Here is a 20,144-nt window from a genome sequence, read left to right on the forward strand (position 1 = left end):
GAACACAGAGACAGAATGGTCTCCAGCCGCTGGCGCTCCTACAACACACACACACACGCAGTTAGAAGCCCACACAAATATGTACATACAGAGTTACACACACACACACTGAAAAATGTACAGACACACACACACACACACACAGGAAAGAAAGCAGGAAAAAACATGGATTCTAATATCTGCCACCTGAGAGCCAAATGCACAGATATTACCTGTGGAAGCATGGCTGCAGTTAGGAGCATTACGCCTCACAGTCCCGAGAGCTGCACTAAGACAGTCCCTAGAGCTGCACTAAGACAGTCCCTAGAGCTGCACTAAGACAGTCCCTAGAGCTGCACTAAGACAGTCCCTAGAGCTGCACTAAGACAGTCCCTAGAGCTGCACTAAGACAGTCCCTAGAGCTGCACTAAGACAGTCCCTAGAGCTGCACTAAGACAGTCCCTAGAGTTGCACTAAGACAGTCCCTAGAGCTGCACTAAGACAGTCCCTAGAGCTGCACTAAGACAGTCCCTAGAGCTTCACTAAGACAGTCCCTATAGCTGCACTAAGACAGTCCCTAGAGCTGCACTAAGACAGTCCCTATAGCTGCACTAAGACAGTCCCTAGAGCTGCACTAAGACAGTCCCTAGAGCTTCACTAAGACAGTCCCTAGAGCTGCACTAAGACAGTCCCTAGAGCTGCACTAAGACAGTCCCTAGAGCTGCACTAAGACAGTCCCTAGGGCTGCACTAAGACAGTCCCTAGAGCTGCACTAAGACAGTCCCTAGAGCTGCACTAAGACAATCCCTAGAGCTTCACTGACAGTCCCTAGAGCTGCACTAAGACAGTCCCTAGAGCTGCACTAAGACAGTCCCTAGAGCTGCACTAAGACAGTCCCTAGAGCTGCACTAAGACAGTCCCTAGAGCTGCACTAAGACAGTCCCTAGAGCTGCACTAAGACAGTCCCTAGAGCTGCACTAAGACAGTCCCTAGAGCTGCACTAAGACAGTCCCTAGAGCTGCACTAAGACAGTCCCTAGAGCTGCACTAAGACAGTCCCTAGAGTTGCACTAAGACAGTCCCTAGAGCTGCACTAAGACAGTCCCTAGAGCTGCACTAAGACAGTCCCTAGAGCTTCACTAAGACAGTCCCTAGAGCTGCACTAAGACAGTCCCTAGAGCTGCACTAAGACAGTCCCTAGAGCTGCACTAAGACAGTCCCTAGAGCTGCACTAAGACAGTCCCTAGAGCTGCACTAAGACAGTCCCTAGAGCTGCACTAAGACAGTCCCTAGAGCTGCACTAAGACAGTCCCTAGAGCTGCACTAAGACAGTCCCTAGAGCTGCACTAAGACAGTCCCTAGAGCTGCACTAAGACAGTCCCTAGAGTTGCACTAAGACAGTCCCTAGAGCTGCACTAAGACAGTCCCTAGAGCTGCACTAAGACAGTCCCTAGAGCTTCACTAAGACAGTCCCTATAGCTGCACCAAGACAGTCCCTAGAGCTGCACTAAGACAGTCCCTATAGCTGCACTAAGACAGTCCCTAGAGCTGCACTAAGACAGTCCCTAGAGCTTCACTAAGACAGTCCCTAGAGCTGCACTAAGACAGTCCCTAGAGCTGCACTAAGACAGTCCCTAGAGCTGCACTAAGACAGTCCCTAGGGCTGCACTAAGACAGTCCCTAGAGCTGCACTAAGACAGTCCCTAGAGCTGCACTAAGACAATCCCTAGAGCTTCACTGACAGTCCCTAGAGCTGCACTAAGACAGTCCCTAGAGCTGCACTAAGACAGTCCCTAGAGCTGCACTAAGACAGTCCCTAGAGCTGCACTAAGACAGTCCCTAGAGCTGCACTAAGACAGTCCCTAGAGCTGCAGTAACACAGTCCCTAGAGCTGCACTAAGACAGTCCCTAGAGCTGCACTAAGACAGTCCCTAGAGCTGCACTAAGACAGTCCCTAGAGCTTCACTAAGACAGTCCCTAGAGCTGCACTAAGACAGTCCCTAGAGCTTCACTAAGACAGTCCCTAGAGCTGCACTAAGACAGTCCCTAGAGCTGCACTAAGACAGTCCCTAGAGCTGCACTAAGACAGTCCCTAGAGCTGCACTAAGACAGTCCCTAGAGCTGCACTAAGACAGTCCCTAGACCTGCACTAAGACAGTCCCTAGAGCTGCACTAAGACAGTCCCTAGAGCTGCACTAAGACAATCCCTAGAGCTTCACTGACAGTCCCTAGAGCTGCACTAAGACAGTCCCTAGAGCTGCACTAAGACAGTCCCTAGAGCTGCCCTAAGACAGTCCCTAGAGCTGCACTAAGACAGTCCCTAGAGCTGCACTAAGACAGTCCCTAGAGCTGCACTAAGACAGTCCCTAGAGCTGCACTAAGACAGTCCCTAGAGCTGCACTAAGACAGTCCCTAGAGCTGCACTAAGACAGTCCCTAGAGCTGCACTAAGACAGTCCCTAGAGCTGCACTAAGACAGTCCCTAGAGCTGCACTAAGACAGTCCCTAGGGCTGCACTAAGACAGTCCCTAGAGCTGCACTAAGACAGTCCCTAGAGCTGCACTAAGACAGTCCCTAGAGCTTCACTAAGACAGTCCCTAGAGCTGCACTAAGACAGTCCCTAGAGCTGCACTAAGACAGTCCCTAGAGCTGCACCAAGACAGTCCCTAGAGCTGCACTAAGACAGTCCCTAGAGCTGCACTAAGACAGTCCCTAGAGCTGCACTAAGACAGTCCCTAGAGCTGCACTAAGACAGTCCCTAGAGCTGCACTAAGACAGTCCCTAGAGCTGCACTAAGACAGTCCCTAGAGCTTCACTGACAGTCCCATGGGCAGCTAACTGCAATCAGAGAAACTATAGACCACTTCGACTGCTATCAGATACAGTGAAAGAGAGGAAGAGAGGGTGACTGAGAGTGAGTGAGAGTGAGGGTGTTGCTCTCCTGTCTCACCTCTAGGGGGACAGTTAGCATACAGAGGAGACGTATCTCAATAGTCTAAAATAGTGTAGATGAAGGAGAGGAGTCTATTGAGATACAGCTTTATTCTATTGAATGATTGGTGCATAGGATGTGTGTTTACGACATGTGTATGTTCTCCCATGAAGGCAGCACTTACATCATAGGGAAAATACTTTGAGGATTGTTTAAAGATCCTCTGGGAATATTCAGCACACAAAACAAGTTTAAGTTGCCCAACACTTGTCTGAAAGCCACCGACCATAGTTATGTGGCTGCAAGTCTTGCTTTTGGCCTTAGCGCTGTTTACTTTGTGTGTATTTGTACTTATTATGGATCCCCATTAGCTGCTGCCAAGGCAGCAGCTACTCTTCCTGGGGTCCAGCAAAATTAAGGCAGTTATACATTTAAAAAACATTACAATACATTCATAACAGATTTCACAGCACACTAAGTGTGTGCCCTCAGGCCCTTACTCCACTACCACATATCTGCAACACAAAATCCATGTGTATGTGTGTGTATAGTGCGTATGTTATCATGTGTGTGTATGCATGTGTCTGTGCCTATGTTTGTGTTGCTTCACAGTCCCCGCTGTTCCATAAGGTGTATTTTTATCTGTTTTTAAAATCTGATTCTACTGCTTGCATCAGTTACCTGATATGGAATAGAGTTCCATGTAGTCATGGCTCTATGCAGTGCCTCCCATAGTCTGTTCTGGACTTGGGGATTGTGAAGAGACCTCTGGTGGCATGTCTTGTGGGGTATGCATGGGTGTCTGAACTGTGTGCCAGTCGATCAAACAGACAGCTCGGTGCTTTCAACATGTCAACACCTCTCACAAACACAAGCAGTGATGAAGTCAATCTCTCCTCCACTGAGCCAGGAGAGATTGACATGCATATCATTAATGTTTGCTCTCTGTGTACATCCAAGGGCCAGCCGTACTGCCCTGTTTTGAGCCAATTGCAATTTTCCTAAGTTCCTCTTTGTGGCACCTGACCACACGACTGAACAGTAGTCCAGGTGCGATAAAACTAAAGCCTGTAGGACCTACCTTGTTGATAGTGCTGTTAAGAAGGTAGAGTAGTGCTTTATTATGGACAGACATCTCCCAATCTTAGCTACTGTTGTATCAATATGTTTTGACCATGACAGTTAACAATCCAGGTTACTCCAAGCAGTTTAGTCACCTCAACTTGCTCAATCTCCACATTATTTATTACAAGATTTAGTTGAGGTTTGGAGTTTAGTGAATGATTTGTTTAAAATACAATGCTTTTAGTTTTAAATATTTAGGACTAACTTATTCCTTGCCACCCACTCTGAAACTAACTGCAACTCTTTGTTAAGTGTTGTTTTTCCAGCAGCAGACTATGATCGATAATGTCAAAAGTCGCACTGAAGTCTAACAAAACAGCCGCCACAATGTTTTTATCATCAATTTCTCTCAGCCAATCATCAGTCATTTGTGTAAGTGCTGTGCTTGTTGAATGTCCTTCTCTATAAGCATGCTGAAAGTTTGTTGTCAATTTCTTTACTGTAAAATAGCATTGTATCTGGTCAAACACAATTTTTTCCAATAGTTTACTAAGGGTTGGTGACAGGCTAATTGGTCGGCTATTTGAGCCAGTAAAGCGGGCTTTACTATTCTTAGGTAACAGAATGACTTTTGCTTCCCTCCAAGCCTGGGGGCACACACATTCTAGTAGGCTTAAATTGAAAATATGGCAAATAGGAGTGGCAATATCGTCCGCTATTATCCTCAGTAATTTTCCATCCAAGTTGTCAGACCCCGGTGGCATGTCATTGTTGATAGACAACAATACTTTTTTCACCTCTTCCACACTCACTTTACGGAATTCAAAATTACAACGTTTGTCTTTCATAATTTGGTCAGATATACTTGGATGTGTAGTGTCAGCAATTGTTGCTGGCATGTCATGCCTAAGTTTGCTAATCTTGCCAATTAAAAAATAATTAAAGTAGTTTGCAATATCAGTTGGTTTTGTGATGACTGAACCATCTGATTCAATGAATGATGGAGCTGAGTTTGCCTTTTTGCCCAACATTTAATTTAAGGTGCTCCAAAGCTTTTTACTATAATTCTTTATGTCATTTATCTTTGTTTCATAGTGTAGTTTCTTATTCTTTTTATTCAGTTTAGTCACATGATTTCTCAATTTGCAATATGTTTGCCAATCGGTTGTGCAGCCAGACTTATTTGCCATTCCTTTTGCCTCATCCCTCTCAACCATACAATTTTTCAATTCCTCATCAATCCACAGGGATTTAACAGTTTTTACAGTCATTTTCTTAATGGGTGCATGCTTATTAGTAACTGCAATAAGCAATTTCATAAATGTGTCAAGTACAGTGTCTGTTTGCTCCTCATTGCATTTACATTTTAGTCATTTAGCAGACACTCTTATCCAGAGCGACTTACAGTTAGTGAGTGCATACATGATTTTTTTATTTTTCATTTATTTTACATTTTTATTTTTCATACTGGCCCCCCGTGGGAATCGACCCACAACCCTGGCGTTGCAAACGCCATGTTCTACCAACTGAGCTACATCCCTGCCGGCCATTCCCTCCCCTACCCTGGACGACGCTGGGCCAATTGTGCGCCGCCCCATGGGTCTCCCGGTCGCGCCCGGCTACGACAGAGCCTGGATACGAACCAGGATCTCTAGTGGCACAGCTAGCACTGCGATGCAGTGCCTTAGACCACTGCACCACTTCATTAAATACCATGGACCAACATATATTCTTCACATCAACAACATAGGAATCACTACAAAACGTATTGTATGACCTCTTATACACAATATTAGGCCCAGCCTTTGGAACTTTGGTTTTCCTAGATATGCCTACTATATTGTGATCACTACATCCAATGGATTTGGATACTGCTTTCAAACAAATCTCTGCAGCATTAGATTTAATCAATACATGTTAATGATTTCATTCCTGTACTGTTTGTAACTACCCTGGTAGGTTGACTGATAACCTGAACCAGGCTGCAGGCACTGGTTACAGTTAGAAGCTTTCTCTTGAGTGGGCAGCCTGATGAAAGCCAGTCAATATTTAAATCACCCAGAAAGTATACCTCTCTATTGATATCACATATATTATCAAGCATTTCACACATGTTATCCAGATACTGACTGTTAGCACTTGGTGGTCTATAGCAGCTTCCCACCAGAATGGGCTTTAGGTGAGGCAGGTGAACCTGTAGCCATATTACTTCAACAGTATTTAACATGAGTTCCTCTCTAATCTTCACAGGAATGTGGATCTGAATATAAACAGCAACACCTTCACCATTGGCATTTCTATATTTTCTGTAAATGTTATAACCTTGTATTGCTACCACTGTATCATCAAAGGTATTATCTAAGTGAGTTTCAGAGATTGTCAGAATATGAATGTCATCTGTTACTAGCAAATTATTGATTTCATGAACCTTGTTTCTTAAGCTACATATGTTAACGTGGGCTATTTTGAGCACTTTTCTTCTGGGATGTTTAATTGTTTTTATTGCTTTACTGGGAAGCTTAGCAGCAGTAGATGTGCTCATGTTCTTTATGTTAGTGCAGGGTGAGCTGCACACAGTGGACTTCCTCCTCGGGCACACCAGCTCAGCGCTAACAGAATAAATCTGGTTATTAGGCACATGATTACTGCATACAATAGCTGTAGGATCAGCAGAGGCGTTCGGGGCAGCTAGAGGGACATAAATTAGGTTATTTACATTGTGTCTTCCAATGCCCCTAGGATAATGTACATTTGCTGAATCATTATGACAACTCAGCGACACAATGGTAGGGATTAAATGAGCTGGACTTGGGTCATTGATAAGTCATTGTCTCAACGCAGCCTTATAATGCTGTGAAAGGATCCAGGAACCCAAATGATTTGGGTGGATCCCATCCTCCTTATAATACGAGCTTTGTTTCCAAAAGGTATCGAAATTGTCAACAGAAGTTACACCCATTGAGTGTGTGTGTGTGTGTGTGTGTGTGTGTGTGTGTGTGTGTGTGTGTGTGTGTGTGTGTGTGTGTGTGTGTGTGTGTGTGTGTGTGTGTTTGTCCGTGTGTGTGAATAAGACAGCTATTGTTGTTGTGGGGGAGGCCAGAGGGAGGTGTTGATTTTGGAGGTAAAGCTTCTCAAATACCAGCCCCTCGTATCACCTTGGACATAAGTGGAAGTTGGTGGCAGTAGTATTTGGCAGTCTGGGCCACATATCTAGGCTTACGGTACGTTCCTTCAGATTGCAGGCCTACCGAAGACCAGAGCAAAACAACTGCTCTTTCAGCTGTTATGGGTAGCCTAGCTGCGTGGAGAAGAAAGGTGCCTTTTGTATCTTTAAGTGCCCCTTGTATCCAAGACCTTAGCATTGTTTGAATCCTTGTCAAGCGGCTGATGTGGATGTGGTGTAGGAATCAAGCGCAGGACACAGAAGCTTCGTCCAACAGACTTTACTAGACGACAACAATAATGAAATGGGCCTCAACAAACCCGGAGGCGAACGATTACGCAGCAGTGCGTAAAACACCAAAATACTAACAGCGCACGAAAACAGTGCGACGGTCCTAAACATACAATAGGCAAAATGAGCAGCACCAAAAGACAGGCGGAACAATTACACACAACTCACGACTAACAAAACGAGAAACTTATAGGAGACATAATTAACACTAAAAGGAAACAGGTGTACAAGGAAGACAAAACCAAACAAACATCGATAACATACAACGGTGGCAGCTAGTACTCCGGGGACGACGAACGCCGAAGCCTGCCCGAGCAAGGAGGAGGAGCAGCCTCGGCCGAAACCGTGACAATCCTTCTTAATGTAATTTGTGGATTGAAATAAATAATTTTAAAAGAGTGTGTGTGTGTGTGTGTGTGTGTGTTTGTGTGTGTTTGTGTGTGTCTGTGTGTGTGTGAACAATGGCGGCAGCAAAAGGTGAAGCACATGGGATTGTTTTGAGTACATTGCTGGAAAGGAATCAAATATTGTAGTGTCATAAGATGGCGGCGTGTGGAACAGAGTTAAAAGAGAAAACCCAACCGACCTCAAAGTTCATCTGAACACAAAGAATCATCCACATATTTAGAGGATAAAGACTACCAGATACAGTGGGGAGAACAAGTATCTGATACACTGCCGATTTTGCAGGTTTTCCTACTTACAAAGCATGTAGAGGTCTGTAATTTTTATCATAGGTACACTTCAACTGTGAGAGACGGAATCTAAAACAAAAATCCAGAAAATCACATTGTATGATTTTTAAGTAATTAATTTGCATTTTATTGCATGACATAAGTATTTGATCACCTACCAACCAGTAAGAATTCCGGCTCTCACAGACCTGTTAGTTTTTCTTTAAGAAGCCCTCCTGTTCTCCACTCATTACCTGTATTAACTGCACCTGTTTGAACTCGTTACCTGTATAAAAGACACATGTCCACACACTCAATGAAACAGACTCCAACCTCTCCACAATGGCCAAGACCAGAGAGCTGTGTAAGGACATCATGGATACAATTGTAGACCTGCACAAGGCTGGGATGGGCTACAGGACAATAGGCAAGCAGCTTGGTGAGAAGGCAACAACTGTTGGCGCAATTATTAGAAAATGGAAGAAGTTCAAGATGACGGTCAATCACCCTCGGTCTGGGGCTCCATGCAAGATCTCACCTCGTGGGGCATCAATGATCATGAGGAAGGTGAAGGATCAGCCCAGACCTACACGGCAGGACCTGGTCAATGACCTGAAGAGAGCTGGGACCACAGTCTCAAAGAAAACCATTAGTAACACACTACGCCGTCATGGATTAAAATCCTGCAGCGCATGCAAGGCCCCCCTGCTCAAGCCAGCGCATGTCCAGGCCCGTCTGAAGTTTGCCAATGACCATCTGGATGATCCAGAGGAGGAATGGGAGAAGGTCATGTGGTCTGATGAGACAAATATAGTGCTTTTTGGTCTAAACTCCAATCGCCGTGTTTGGAGGAAGAAGAAGGATGAGTACAACCCCAAGAACACCATCCCAACCGTGAAGCATAGAGGTGGAATCATCATTCTTTGGGGATGCTTTTCTGCAAAGGGGACAGGATGACTGCACCGTATTGAGGGGAGGATGGATGGTGCCATGTATCGCGAGATCTTGGCCAACAACCTCCTTCCCTCAGTAAGAGCATTGAAGATGGGTCGTGGCTGGTTCTTCCAGCATGACAACGACCCGAAACACACAGCCAGGGCAACTAAGGAGTGGCTCCGTAAGAAGCATCTCAAGGTCCTGAAGTGGCCTAGCCAGTCTCCAGACCTGAACCCAATAGAAAATCTTTGGAGGGAGCTGAAAGTCCGTATTGCCCAGCGACAGCCCCGAAACCTGAAGGAAGCAGCACTGGTTAATTTATTCATCCAGTCTGGCAAGTCCATGAGACTGCACGATGAGCCAGCCTTAAGAAAATTCAACCAAACACTTGATCTCAAATTTAAAACTCCTGGCAGAGTAAATGGAATGATTGCTTTGGATACAGCAACCCAGAAAGTTAAGGAGATTCTGAAAAATAACGCTGTGTGTTTACGAAGCAAGAAATACCAACAACAACCAGAGCTGGTCATAGCTTATGTCACGACTTCGGCCGAGGCTGCCTCCCCTCCTTGTTTGGGCAGGCTTCGGCGTTCGTCGTCACCGGAGTACTAACCACTGCCGCCCCAATCATCATCACAATTGTCTTGTCTCGTTATCACACACACCTGGTTCTAATCCCCTAATTAGTCTGTGTATAAGTGTTCCCTCTGCCCCCTTGTCCTTGTGGGTGATTGTTTATTGTGAAGGTTAGTGAAGCTCGATGGAGCTCGTGTATTTTGTTAGACGGGAGTATTTTCCTGTGTGCCTTGTATTTTCCAGTGCACCTGTTTTGTGCGCTGGAGTGTGTTTGACGCAGTTCTGCGTAAACCTGTATTTTTGCGGATTAAAGCCTGTGTTTCTGTGATTTACCCTCCCGCGCCTGACTCCTTCAACACCACCTCATCACAGCTTAGCACGGCGTGGCAGAAATGTCTGAATCTGAGTCGGACACCGATGATTATCCTTTTAAATCCAAGTTACATTAAGATTGATTTATAATGTAAACATAACCAAACATATGACCTGACCAATCACATTTTGTATTACTGCTCCCCAGTGGCAATAGGTGACATCCCAAAAAAACACAAACTAGGCCTAAAACACATAACTGGCTCCTAGCCTCCCATGCATGAGGCTACTTTCTGTCCCTAACACTAAAACTAAAATAAATGATTTTATAAAACTCAAACTAAGTAAAATCTAGTAAATCAAGTCTAAAAATTAACTGAAACAAAACTTCTAATAAACATCTATAAAAAACTAAAACTATAATAACCTTGGAGTGAGAGAGAGAGAGACAGAAAGTGAGAGGAGAGAGAGAGAGAGAGAGAGAGAGAGAGAGAGAGGAGAGAGAGAAAGAGAGAAAGAAAGAGAGAGAGAGAGAGAGAGAGAGAGAGGAGAGAAAGAAAGAGAGAGAGAGAGAGAGAGAGAGAGAGAGAGAGAGAGAGAGAGAGAGAGAGAGAGAGAGAGAGCCCAAACAGTGCACCTCCCGAAGAGTGTGTTCAGGAGGTCGTGAGGTTAGAGGGAAGATATCTGATTCCACCCATCCTGTTCCTCATTGAATTGCTATTTCATGCAGATAATTTCAAACAGACACACACACACACACACACTACTCACCAGTCTCTCCACTTCCTGTTCTCGTAGTCTCTCGTCTCGCTGGCGATGGTGATAGTCAGTCAGTTCTTCTTTCCCACTCAGGGAGCTGATACTGCCACTCCTCGCCCTGAACCTCCCTGGTGGGGTCACCCCTGCCCCCAGCCCCACCCCTCCCTTTCCAAACGACAGCCTTCGTTCCCCTAGTCTTAACCCAGGCTCCAGGCTTCCCCCCCTGTGCGCTCTCCCCCTCTCCCCCAGAAAGAGCTCTGGTCCTGGGGAGGCTCCGCGGCTGGCTGGTCTCTCTGGCTCCTGGAGGCTGGAGGTGGAGCTGGTGGAGGTGAGGCTGAGTTTCTTGGCCACACGGGGGCTGGAAGAGCCCCCTGATTGGGACGGTACTGTCAGGTCTGGAGGGGCCTGGGTGGGAGACTTGGGGGTGGAGAGGGAGATGGATACCTCCCCCTCGCCTTGGTTCCGGTTGTGGTTCATGTTTTGGGCCTGGCTGTAGTTGAAGTTAGTGGTTTGGTAATGGCTGTAGTTACTGTTTGTGGTGTGGTTTTGGCTATTGTTGTGAGAGGAGTTGCGTGGAGGCTCAGAGCGCCGCGAGGCCGGGGGGATGGAACAGAGCGCCAGGGCTCCGTTGTCATGGGAACGAGGTGATGACGAGGGGCAGAGGCGGTGTAGTGAGTGGCTGTGACTTCCCATCATGCCGCACACAGACCCTGCAGAGTACTTCCTGGTTCGGTTGATAGGCACCGGCTCGTGGTTGCCGTGACTTTGGCGTCCCAGGCAGGGGCTGGAGGGCACGCTGGCCGCTCCACTAGTTGGAGAGAGGTATGAGGATGGGGAAGAGGAGAGGCTCTCACCACCGGCCACTGAGTTAGACGAACCTCCACCGTTCTGCATCGACAACAGGGGGGAGGAGTCTGGGTTTAGTGGGTGTCGCCCATTGCCAGGGGAGATCAGCAGGCTGTCCCGTGATTGGTAGGATTGTTTCCGGGTCACGGAGGATCGGGAGCAAGGGGGGTCGGAGCGCCGAGAGGGGGAGGGAGGGGCGGCGGCTTTGCCAGAGAGAGGAGGACGATCAGAGCCGTAGAAACGCCTAGCCTGCTCCTGATAGGCTGACAACATCGAGGTGGGTGAGGTCACAGGCGTGGTGGGTGGAGACTGGGAGGGAGAGAGAAGTAGAAGAAAATTCATTAGGAATGTAAAACCTCAACTACTATTTGAGAAGGTCCAGTCACACAAATTTCCTAGGTGGCAAAAGTCTGGACGGATAATGTCATTTATCGACGTAGTAGTAAACCCCCCAACTCGCAATGCATGAAACCCCAAACTGTTCAAACTGTTCACACTGTTCAAACTGTTCAAACTGTTCACACTGTTCACACTGTTCAAACTGTTCACACTGTTCAAACTGTTCAAACTGTTCACACTGTTCACACTGTTCACACTGTTCAAACTGTTCACACTGTTCACACTGTTCACACTGTTCAAACTGTTCAAACTGTTCACACTGTTCACACTGTTCAAACTGTTCACACTGTTCAAACTGTTCAAACTGTTCACACTGTTCACACTGTTCACACTGTTCAAACTGTTCAAACTGTTCACACTGTTCACACTGTTCACACTGTTCAAACTGTTCAAACTGTTCACACTGTTCAAACTGTTCACACTGTTCAAACTGTTCAAACTGTTCACACTGTTCACACTGTTCACACTGTTCACACTGTTCAAACTGTTCACACTGTTCAAACTGTTCACACTGTTCAAACTGTTCAAACTGTTCACACTGTTCACACTGTTCAAACTGTTCAAACTGTTCAAACTGTTCAAACTGTTCACACTGTTCACACTGTTCAAACTGTTCACACTGTTCACACTGTTCAAACTGTTCAAACTTTTCAAACTGTTCAAACTGTTCACACTGTTCAAACAGTTCAAACTGTTCAAACTGTTCACACTAATCAAACTGTTCAAACTGTTCAAACTGTTCACACTGTTCACACTGTTCAAACTGTTCAAACTGTTCAAACTGTTCAAACTGTTCACACTGTTCAAACTGTTCACACTGTTCAAACTGTTCACACTGTTCAAACTGTTCACACTGTTCACACTGTTCAAACTGTTCAAACTGTTCAAACTGTTCAAACTGTTCAAACTGTTCACACTGTTCAAACTGTTCACACTGTTCAAACTGTTCACACTGTTCAAACTGTTCAAACTGTTCACACTGTTCACACTGTTCACACTGTTCACACTGTTCAAACTGTTCAAACTGTTCACACTGTTCAAACTGTTCAAACTGTTCACACTGTTCACACTGTTCACACTAATCAAACTGTTCACACTGTTCACACTGTTCACACTGTTCAAACTGTTCAAACTGTTCACACTGTTCACACTGTTCAAACTGTTCAAACTGTTCACACTGTTCACACTGTTCAAACTGTTCAAACTGTTCACACTGTTCAAACTGTTCAAACTGTTCACACTGTTCAAACTGTTCAAACTGTTCACACTGTTCACACTGTTCAAACAGTTCACACTGTTCAAACTGTTCAAACTGTTCAAACTGTTCAAACTGTTCAAACTGTTCAAACTGTTCACACTGTTCAAACTGTTCAAACTGTTCACACTGTTCAAACTGTTCAAACTGTTCAAACTGTTCAAACTGTTCACACTGTTCACACTGTTCAAACTGTTCAAACTGTTCACACTGTTCAAACTGTTCAAACTGTTCACACTGTTCACACTGTTCAAACTGTTCACACTGTTCAAACTGTTCAAACTGTTCAAACTGTTCAAACTGTTCACACTGTTCACACTGTTCAAACAGTTCAAACTGTTCAAACTGTTCACACTGTTCAAACTGTTCAAACTGTTCAAACTGTTCAAACTGTTCACACTGTTCACACTGTTCAAACTGTTCAAACTGTTCAAACTGTTCAAACTGTTCACACTGTTCACACTGTTCAAACAGTTCAAACTGTTCAAACTGTTCACACTGTTCAAACTGTTCAAACTGTTCAAACTGTTCAAACTGTTCACACTGTTCACACTGTTCACACTGTTCAAACTGTTCACACTGTTCAAACTGTTCAAACTGTTCAAACTGTTCAAACTGTTCAAACTGTTCAAACTGTTCACACCCCTATTGTCGGCGGAGAGAAAATGTAGAAGTCCTAATGCTCATTTTCTGCAATTCTACACATTTTTCCATGGGGCGGAGATCCGTATTGACCCCGTTCTGGACTCCGTTTTGACCCCGTTCTGGACTCCGTATTGACCCCGTTCTGGACTCCGTATTGACCCCGTTCTGGACTCCGTTCTGGACTAGCCTGTTGAGTATGGCTGATCCTCCTGCGAAAGCTCTACAGCTGTCATACCTGTGTCATACTGAAGTAGGAGGGGCTAACGTCCCCATTGGCTCTCAGGCTTGTCGCCAGGGCGATCTTCTTGCGTTGTAAGGTGTCCATCAAATCACGGAGCTCTGAGGCTGAGCGCATCCCTCTGGAGCTGCCGGCCCCTCCCACCACCCCATGGCTGTAGTCACTACTAAACTTCAGATAGTCTGGAGAGAGAGAGAGAGAGAGAGAGAGAGAGAGAGAGAGAGAGAGAGAGAGAGAGAGAGAGGGGGGGGGGGGGGGGGGGGGAGAGGGGAGAGAGAGAGAGAGAGGGAGAGAGAGAGAGAGAGTTGATACGTAAGACATGTTATTTAAAGTGTCCATCTTCACCATTAAGTGAATGGTGAAAAAAACATTCTTTACATTAGCAGTCCCCGTCTATTCGTTGTCTGTTTAAGCCTATAGGACTGAGGAAGAGCAGAGGTATTATTATTCTGAGAATAGCTCTGTGTATACGTGGGTCAGTGTGTGCCTTCCCATGTGTGGTTTTGGTTTAGGAGTGAGGGAGAAAGTTACATGGTGGTTGTACCTGCAGCTAAGTCGATTCATAGCTCGGCTTGGCAGAACACCCATAACCCAAACAACAGAGGGCCTGCCAGCAAATGGCCCACCGAGGGCCTGCCAGCAAATGGCCCACCGAGGGCCTGAGAGCCAACACACACACACCATTTCTCAGATCCAAAACTAACACACACATGGTAGTTCAGTTCTTTAAAGTAGAAAAACTGACTTCCTTACTTTGGAATTTGAGGGAAATACAAATATTGTCAGTGATCAGGAATTTCCTCAATCCCACTGACGGCTCCATTTCCCCTCCTTCATCACCACTGATGTGAAAACACTGAACACAATGAAGAGGAAATCTAGTAATTTTAATCATCAACGATCTAAAGGAAATTGAGACAAGAAGGGAATACATTTTTCCCTGAGTAATGGGACAACTCTTTACATACCATCGAGACAGTAACACGACCTCCAAGACACACATATAACCACTAAACGTAGACGGGCATGTGTGTATCTACCCAACTGGCACATGTGGTTCCTTGGAAGTTGTGGGAACGAATGCTTTTGGTTTCCCATTGGTTATGGGAATGAAGCCGTACGTTTCCTGACCGATAAAACGAAACATATTTTAAACGTTCTGGGAACGGAAGTGAAAATATTGCCTGTTCTGGGTACGTACATTTTTAGGTTGCAGGGAGGTTACTATGGTTTTCCTGGGAGGTTTTATTAACATTCTGAGAATGGAAATTCTAGGGTTGTTTGGAGTTTTTTTTATAACTTCCTTAAAACGTTTACTGAATGTTTCAATAAGACGTTTAATAACACTGCTAGCTTAGGTTAACTGTTTTGAATTCCAGGCACAGATAGGACAAATGGAAATTAATTTGCTTAGGCATTAATCAAGAAAACACTCTCTTTTATTGTGGCACGGCGTCAGTGAGATTCAAACCTATGATCTTCTGTTCTCTATCCATATAATTAGTCCACTGCGCCACCAGGATGGAGCTACCATGACATGGTTGCTGATAATGGGCCTCTGTACGCCTATGTAGATATTCCATTACAAATCAGCCGTTTCCAGCTACAATAGCCATTTACAACATTAACAATGTCTACACTGTATTTCTGATCAATTTGATGTTATTTTAATGGACAGAAAAATTGATTTTCTTTTGAAAACAAGGACATTTCTAAGTGACCCCAAGCTTTTGAACGGTAATGTAGGTGATGGAGTATTGTTGTCACTGTGAACGGAATATATATGTTTTTAAAGAACATTCTTGGAGCATTTTTGGAATGTTACTAATGTTGTTTTCTTGTTGTTGTTTTTTAATGGAAAGTTTTCTTAATGTTCTGAGAACATGACTTTAAACAGAACCATGAGGAAACGTGCAGAAAACATCATGCTGAAGTACTGAAATTCCCACCTAAGAAACATATGGTTCTCAGAACGTTATGTGCTAGCTGGATATCCTGCACCATTACCAGAACGTTGTGGGAAGGCTGTTTGCAAAATAACCATAGGACAACCACGCTCTCACCAAGCTCTAAGAAACATATGGTTCTCAGAACGTTATGTGCCTGATGGGTACTGTGTGCACATGTACTAAGTGTGTTTACCTATAAGAGTGTGTCCACAGGTACTAAGTGTGTTTACCTATAAGAGTGTGTGCACAGGTACTAAGTGTGTTTACCTATAAGAGTGTGTCCACAGGTACTAAGTGTGTTTACCTATAAGAGTGTGTCCACAGGTACTAAGTGTGTTTACCTATAAGAGTGTGTCCACAGGTACTAAGTGTGTTTACCTATAAGAGTGTGTCCACAGGTATTAAGTGTGTTTACCTATAAGAGTGTGTGCACATGTACTAAGTGTGTTTACCTATAAGAGTGTGTCCACAGGTACTAAGTGTGTTTACCTATAAGAGTGTGTGCACAGGTACTAAGTGTGTTTACCTATAAGAGTGTGTCCACAGGTACTAAGTGTGTTTACCTATAAGAGTGTGTCCACAGGTACTAAGTGTGTTTACCTATAAGAGTGTGTCCACAGGTACTAAGTGTGTTTACCTATAAGAGTGTGTGCACAGGTACTAAGTGTGTTTACCTATAAGAGTGTGTCCACAGGTACTAAGTGTGTTTACCTATAAGAGTGTGTCCACAGGTACTAAGTGTGTTTACCTATAAGAGTGTGTGCACAGGTACTAAGTGTGTTTACCTATAAGAGTGTGTACACAGGTACTAAGTGTGTTTACCTATAAGAGTGTGTCCACAGGTACTAAGTGTGTTTACCTATAAGAGTGTGTCCACAGGTACTAAGTGTGTTTACCTATAAGAGTGTGTGCACAGGTACTAAGTGTGTTTACCTATAAGAGTGTGTGCACAGGTACTAAGTGTGTTTACCTATAAGAGTGTGTGCACAGGTACTAAGTGTGTTTACCTATAAGAGTGTGTCCACAGGTACTAAGTGTGTTTACCTATAAGAGTGTGTCCACAGGTACTAAGTGTGTTTACCTATAAGAGTGTGTGCACAGGTACTAAGTGTGTTTACCTATAAGAGTGTGTCCACAGGTACTAAGTGTGTTTACCTATAAGAGTGTGTGCACAGGTACTAAGTGTGTTTACCTATAAGAGTGTGTGCACAGGTACTAAGTGTGTTTACCTATAAGAGTGTGTGCACAGGTACTAAGTGTGTTTACCTATAAGAGTGTGTCCACAGGTACTAAGTGTGTTTACCTATAAGAGTGTGTCCACAGGTACTAAGTGTGTTTACCTATAAGAGTGTGTCCACAGGTACTAAGTGTGTTTACCTATAAGAGTGTGTACACAGGTACTAAGTGTGTTTACCTATAAGAGTGTGTGCACAGGTACTAAGTGTGTTTACCTATAAGAGTGTGTGCACAGGTACTAAGTGTGTTTACCTATAAGAGTGTGTCCACAGGTACTAAGTGTGTTTACCTATAAGAGTGTGTCCACAGGTACTAAGTGTGTTTACCTATAAGAGTGTGTCCACAGGTACTAAGTGTGTTTACCTATAAGAGTGTGTCCACAGGTACTAAGTGTGTTTACCTATAAGAGTGTGTCCACAGGTACTAAGTGTGTTTACCTATAAGAGTGTGTGCACAGGTACTAAGTGTGTTTACCTATAAGAGTGTGTGCACAGGTACTAAGTGTGTTTACCTATAAGAGTGTGTGCACAGGTACTAAGTGTGTTTACCTATAAGAGTGTGTCCACAGGTACTAAGTGTGTTTACCTATAAGAGTGTGTGCACAGGTACTAAGTGTGTTTACCTATAAGAGTGTGTGCACAGGTACTAAGTGTGTTTACCTATAAGAGTGTGTGCACAGGTACTAAGTGTGTTTACCTATAAGAGTGTGTGCACAGGTACTAAGTGTGTTTACCTATAAGAGTGTGTGCACAGGTACTAAGTGTGTTTACCTATAAGAGTGTGTGCACAGGTACTAAGTGTGTTTACCTATAAGAGTGTGTCCACAGGTACTAAGTGTGTTTACCTATAAGAGTGTGTGCACAGGTACTAAGTGTGTTTACCTATAAGAGTGTGTGCACATGTACTAAGTGTGTTTACCTATAAGAGTGTGTCCACAGGTACTAAGTGTGTTTACCTATAAGAGTGTGTCCACAGGTACTAAGTGTGTTTACCTATAAGAGTGTGTCCACATGTACTAAGTGTGTTTACCTATAAGAGTGTGTCCACAGGTACTAAGTGTGTGTACATGTGACAGTGTGCGAGCGAGGGGTGAAAGGTTGAACCTCTGCCTTGTAAGGAGGGGGAGAAATGGGGCAGGAAGCAGAAGACATCACAAGGTCTGGAGACGCAGTCACACACACACACACACAGACCACTAGGCTCCACATGGATATATTTGCCCTTAAGGTCTGCCCTTAAGGTCTGGTTCATATCAGCCCTCTCTGATATTTATTAAACTATTAGCACTAAAAGGCTCATCGCTCCTCGCTATACAATTGTGTTCAATGTGTGTGTGTGTGTGTGTGTGTGTGTGTGTGTGTGTGTGTGTGTGTGTGTGTGTGTGTGTGTGTGGTTGTGGGTGTGTGTGTGTGTGTGTGTGTGTGTGTGTGGTTGTGGGTGTGTGTGAGTGAGAGAGAGAGATCCCTATACAGATGTATGTTTGTGTGTACATTCCTGCTGTCTGACTACAGAGACAGCGAGAGAGCAGCACTGATATACGACAGACACACACACCATGATCAAACGCCGAGATTAATCACTACGGTTACAGCAGAATACAGCTGCATCACCATGACGACAGCTATCGGCAGTTCTGGAAAAAAATTCCACCAGCCTTGGTCTCGAGAAGTTGTTTTAGGTTTGTGTAACAGACAGTTTTACACCCTACGATAAAGCATCCCTTCTGTGTTTATAACCCTGTGACTATTCAAAGACCCCTATGAAGATACCGGATATATTAGGGACGCAAGAATGCTCTCGTCACGCATGAACACGTCTCAATCACACACACCTGTCATGGTGGGGTCCACCTGTAACTGTACCCTCACACACAGTGGGAGAGAGGAAGTCGTATGAAATCTGAGGGACCATGGGCTGATGGGATCTATGGGGGAGGAAGGGAACAGAGGAGAAGAGAGGACTGGGGTTAAGGAGAGGTCAGAGGTGAAAGAGGGTAGGGGCGAGTGTGTGTGTGTTACCAGTGCTGTAGGTCAGGGGTGAGATAGGGCTCTTCAGAGGTAGCATGCTCTTCATACTGCTGGTCTCTTCTGGATGGTTGAAGCGGAAGAAGTAGGATTTACCCAGACACAGAGAGTAACCTGGAGAGAACACACATACACACACACACAGTCAGATATAACACAAACTGAATGAGATATAATTCAGTCCATGTGTAAGTCCTCTCGGTTCTCTGTATAACAGCCTATATACAGTACGTCTGCTGCACTGCTCAGTCAACCACACAGTCAGGTCTGTTCCAGACCACAGTGTTTTCTCTGGCCATCAATTAGGATCACCGAGTCAGGCATTAATAAGACACCAGGCTCACAACCCCATATAACTCTCACACACACAGTAGCTGTCCAAATACCTCACAGAAAGAGGGAGAGAAAAAGAGAGAGTGGAGAGCGGGAAAACTCTCTCTCTCTCTCTCTCTCTCTCTCTCTCTCTCTCTCTCTCTCTCTCTCTCTCTCTCTCTCTCTCTCTGTCTCTCTCTCTCTCTCTCTCTCTCTCGGATGCCGCGGTACGAAGGTCACTGAGTCAAGGTCAGGAAAAATAAAATCAACCAACTTGACCATCTCTCTGTTAACCTTGAACTGCCCATTCCACATGATCCAGAGAAGCCATTCAGCCACATATCTCTGTATTAAACTAGTCTGATGTTTCTAGCACTGAGGTCTTATCTCTGTATTAAACTAGGCTGATGTTTCTAGCATTGAGGTCTCATCTCTGCATTAAACTATGCTGATGTTTCAAACAGACAAGGAATCAAGGAATCCTCATCTCTCCCAAGTGAACATTCTCTCTTTTTCCCCTGACCCATCTGTCTATCACCTCATTTGAATTCCATG

The 20,144-nt window shown here is 44.7% G+C and overlaps 1 protein-coding gene across 1 annotated transcript; it reads right to left on the bottom strand.

Annotated features, from left to right (window-relative positions):
- Positions 1 to 6: 6 nt before the first annotated feature.
- LOC311123935 (pleckstrin homology-like domain family B member 2) lies at positions 7 to 19,341 on the bottom strand (the record flags this gene model as incomplete). Its single annotated transcript, XM_084198153.1, has 4 exons — positions 19,272 to 19,341; positions 14,066 to 14,250; positions 10,698 to 11,840; positions 7 to 38 (listed from the first exon to the last, which is right to left on the bottom strand). Coding segments are annotated over exons 1-4 (1,415 nt in total), but the record flags the coding sequence as incomplete, so codon positions are not given.
- Between the last annotated feature and the right edge of the window lie 803 nt (positions 19,342 to 20,144).

Source organism: Coregonus lavaretus, assembly GCF_964263955.1.
Source record: "Coregonus lavaretus genome assembly, contig: HAP1_SCAFFOLD_1666, whole genome shotgun sequence".
In the NCBI taxonomy this organism is placed as follows: Eukaryota; Metazoa; Chordata; class Actinopteri; order Salmoniformes; family Salmonidae; genus Coregonus; species Coregonus lavaretus.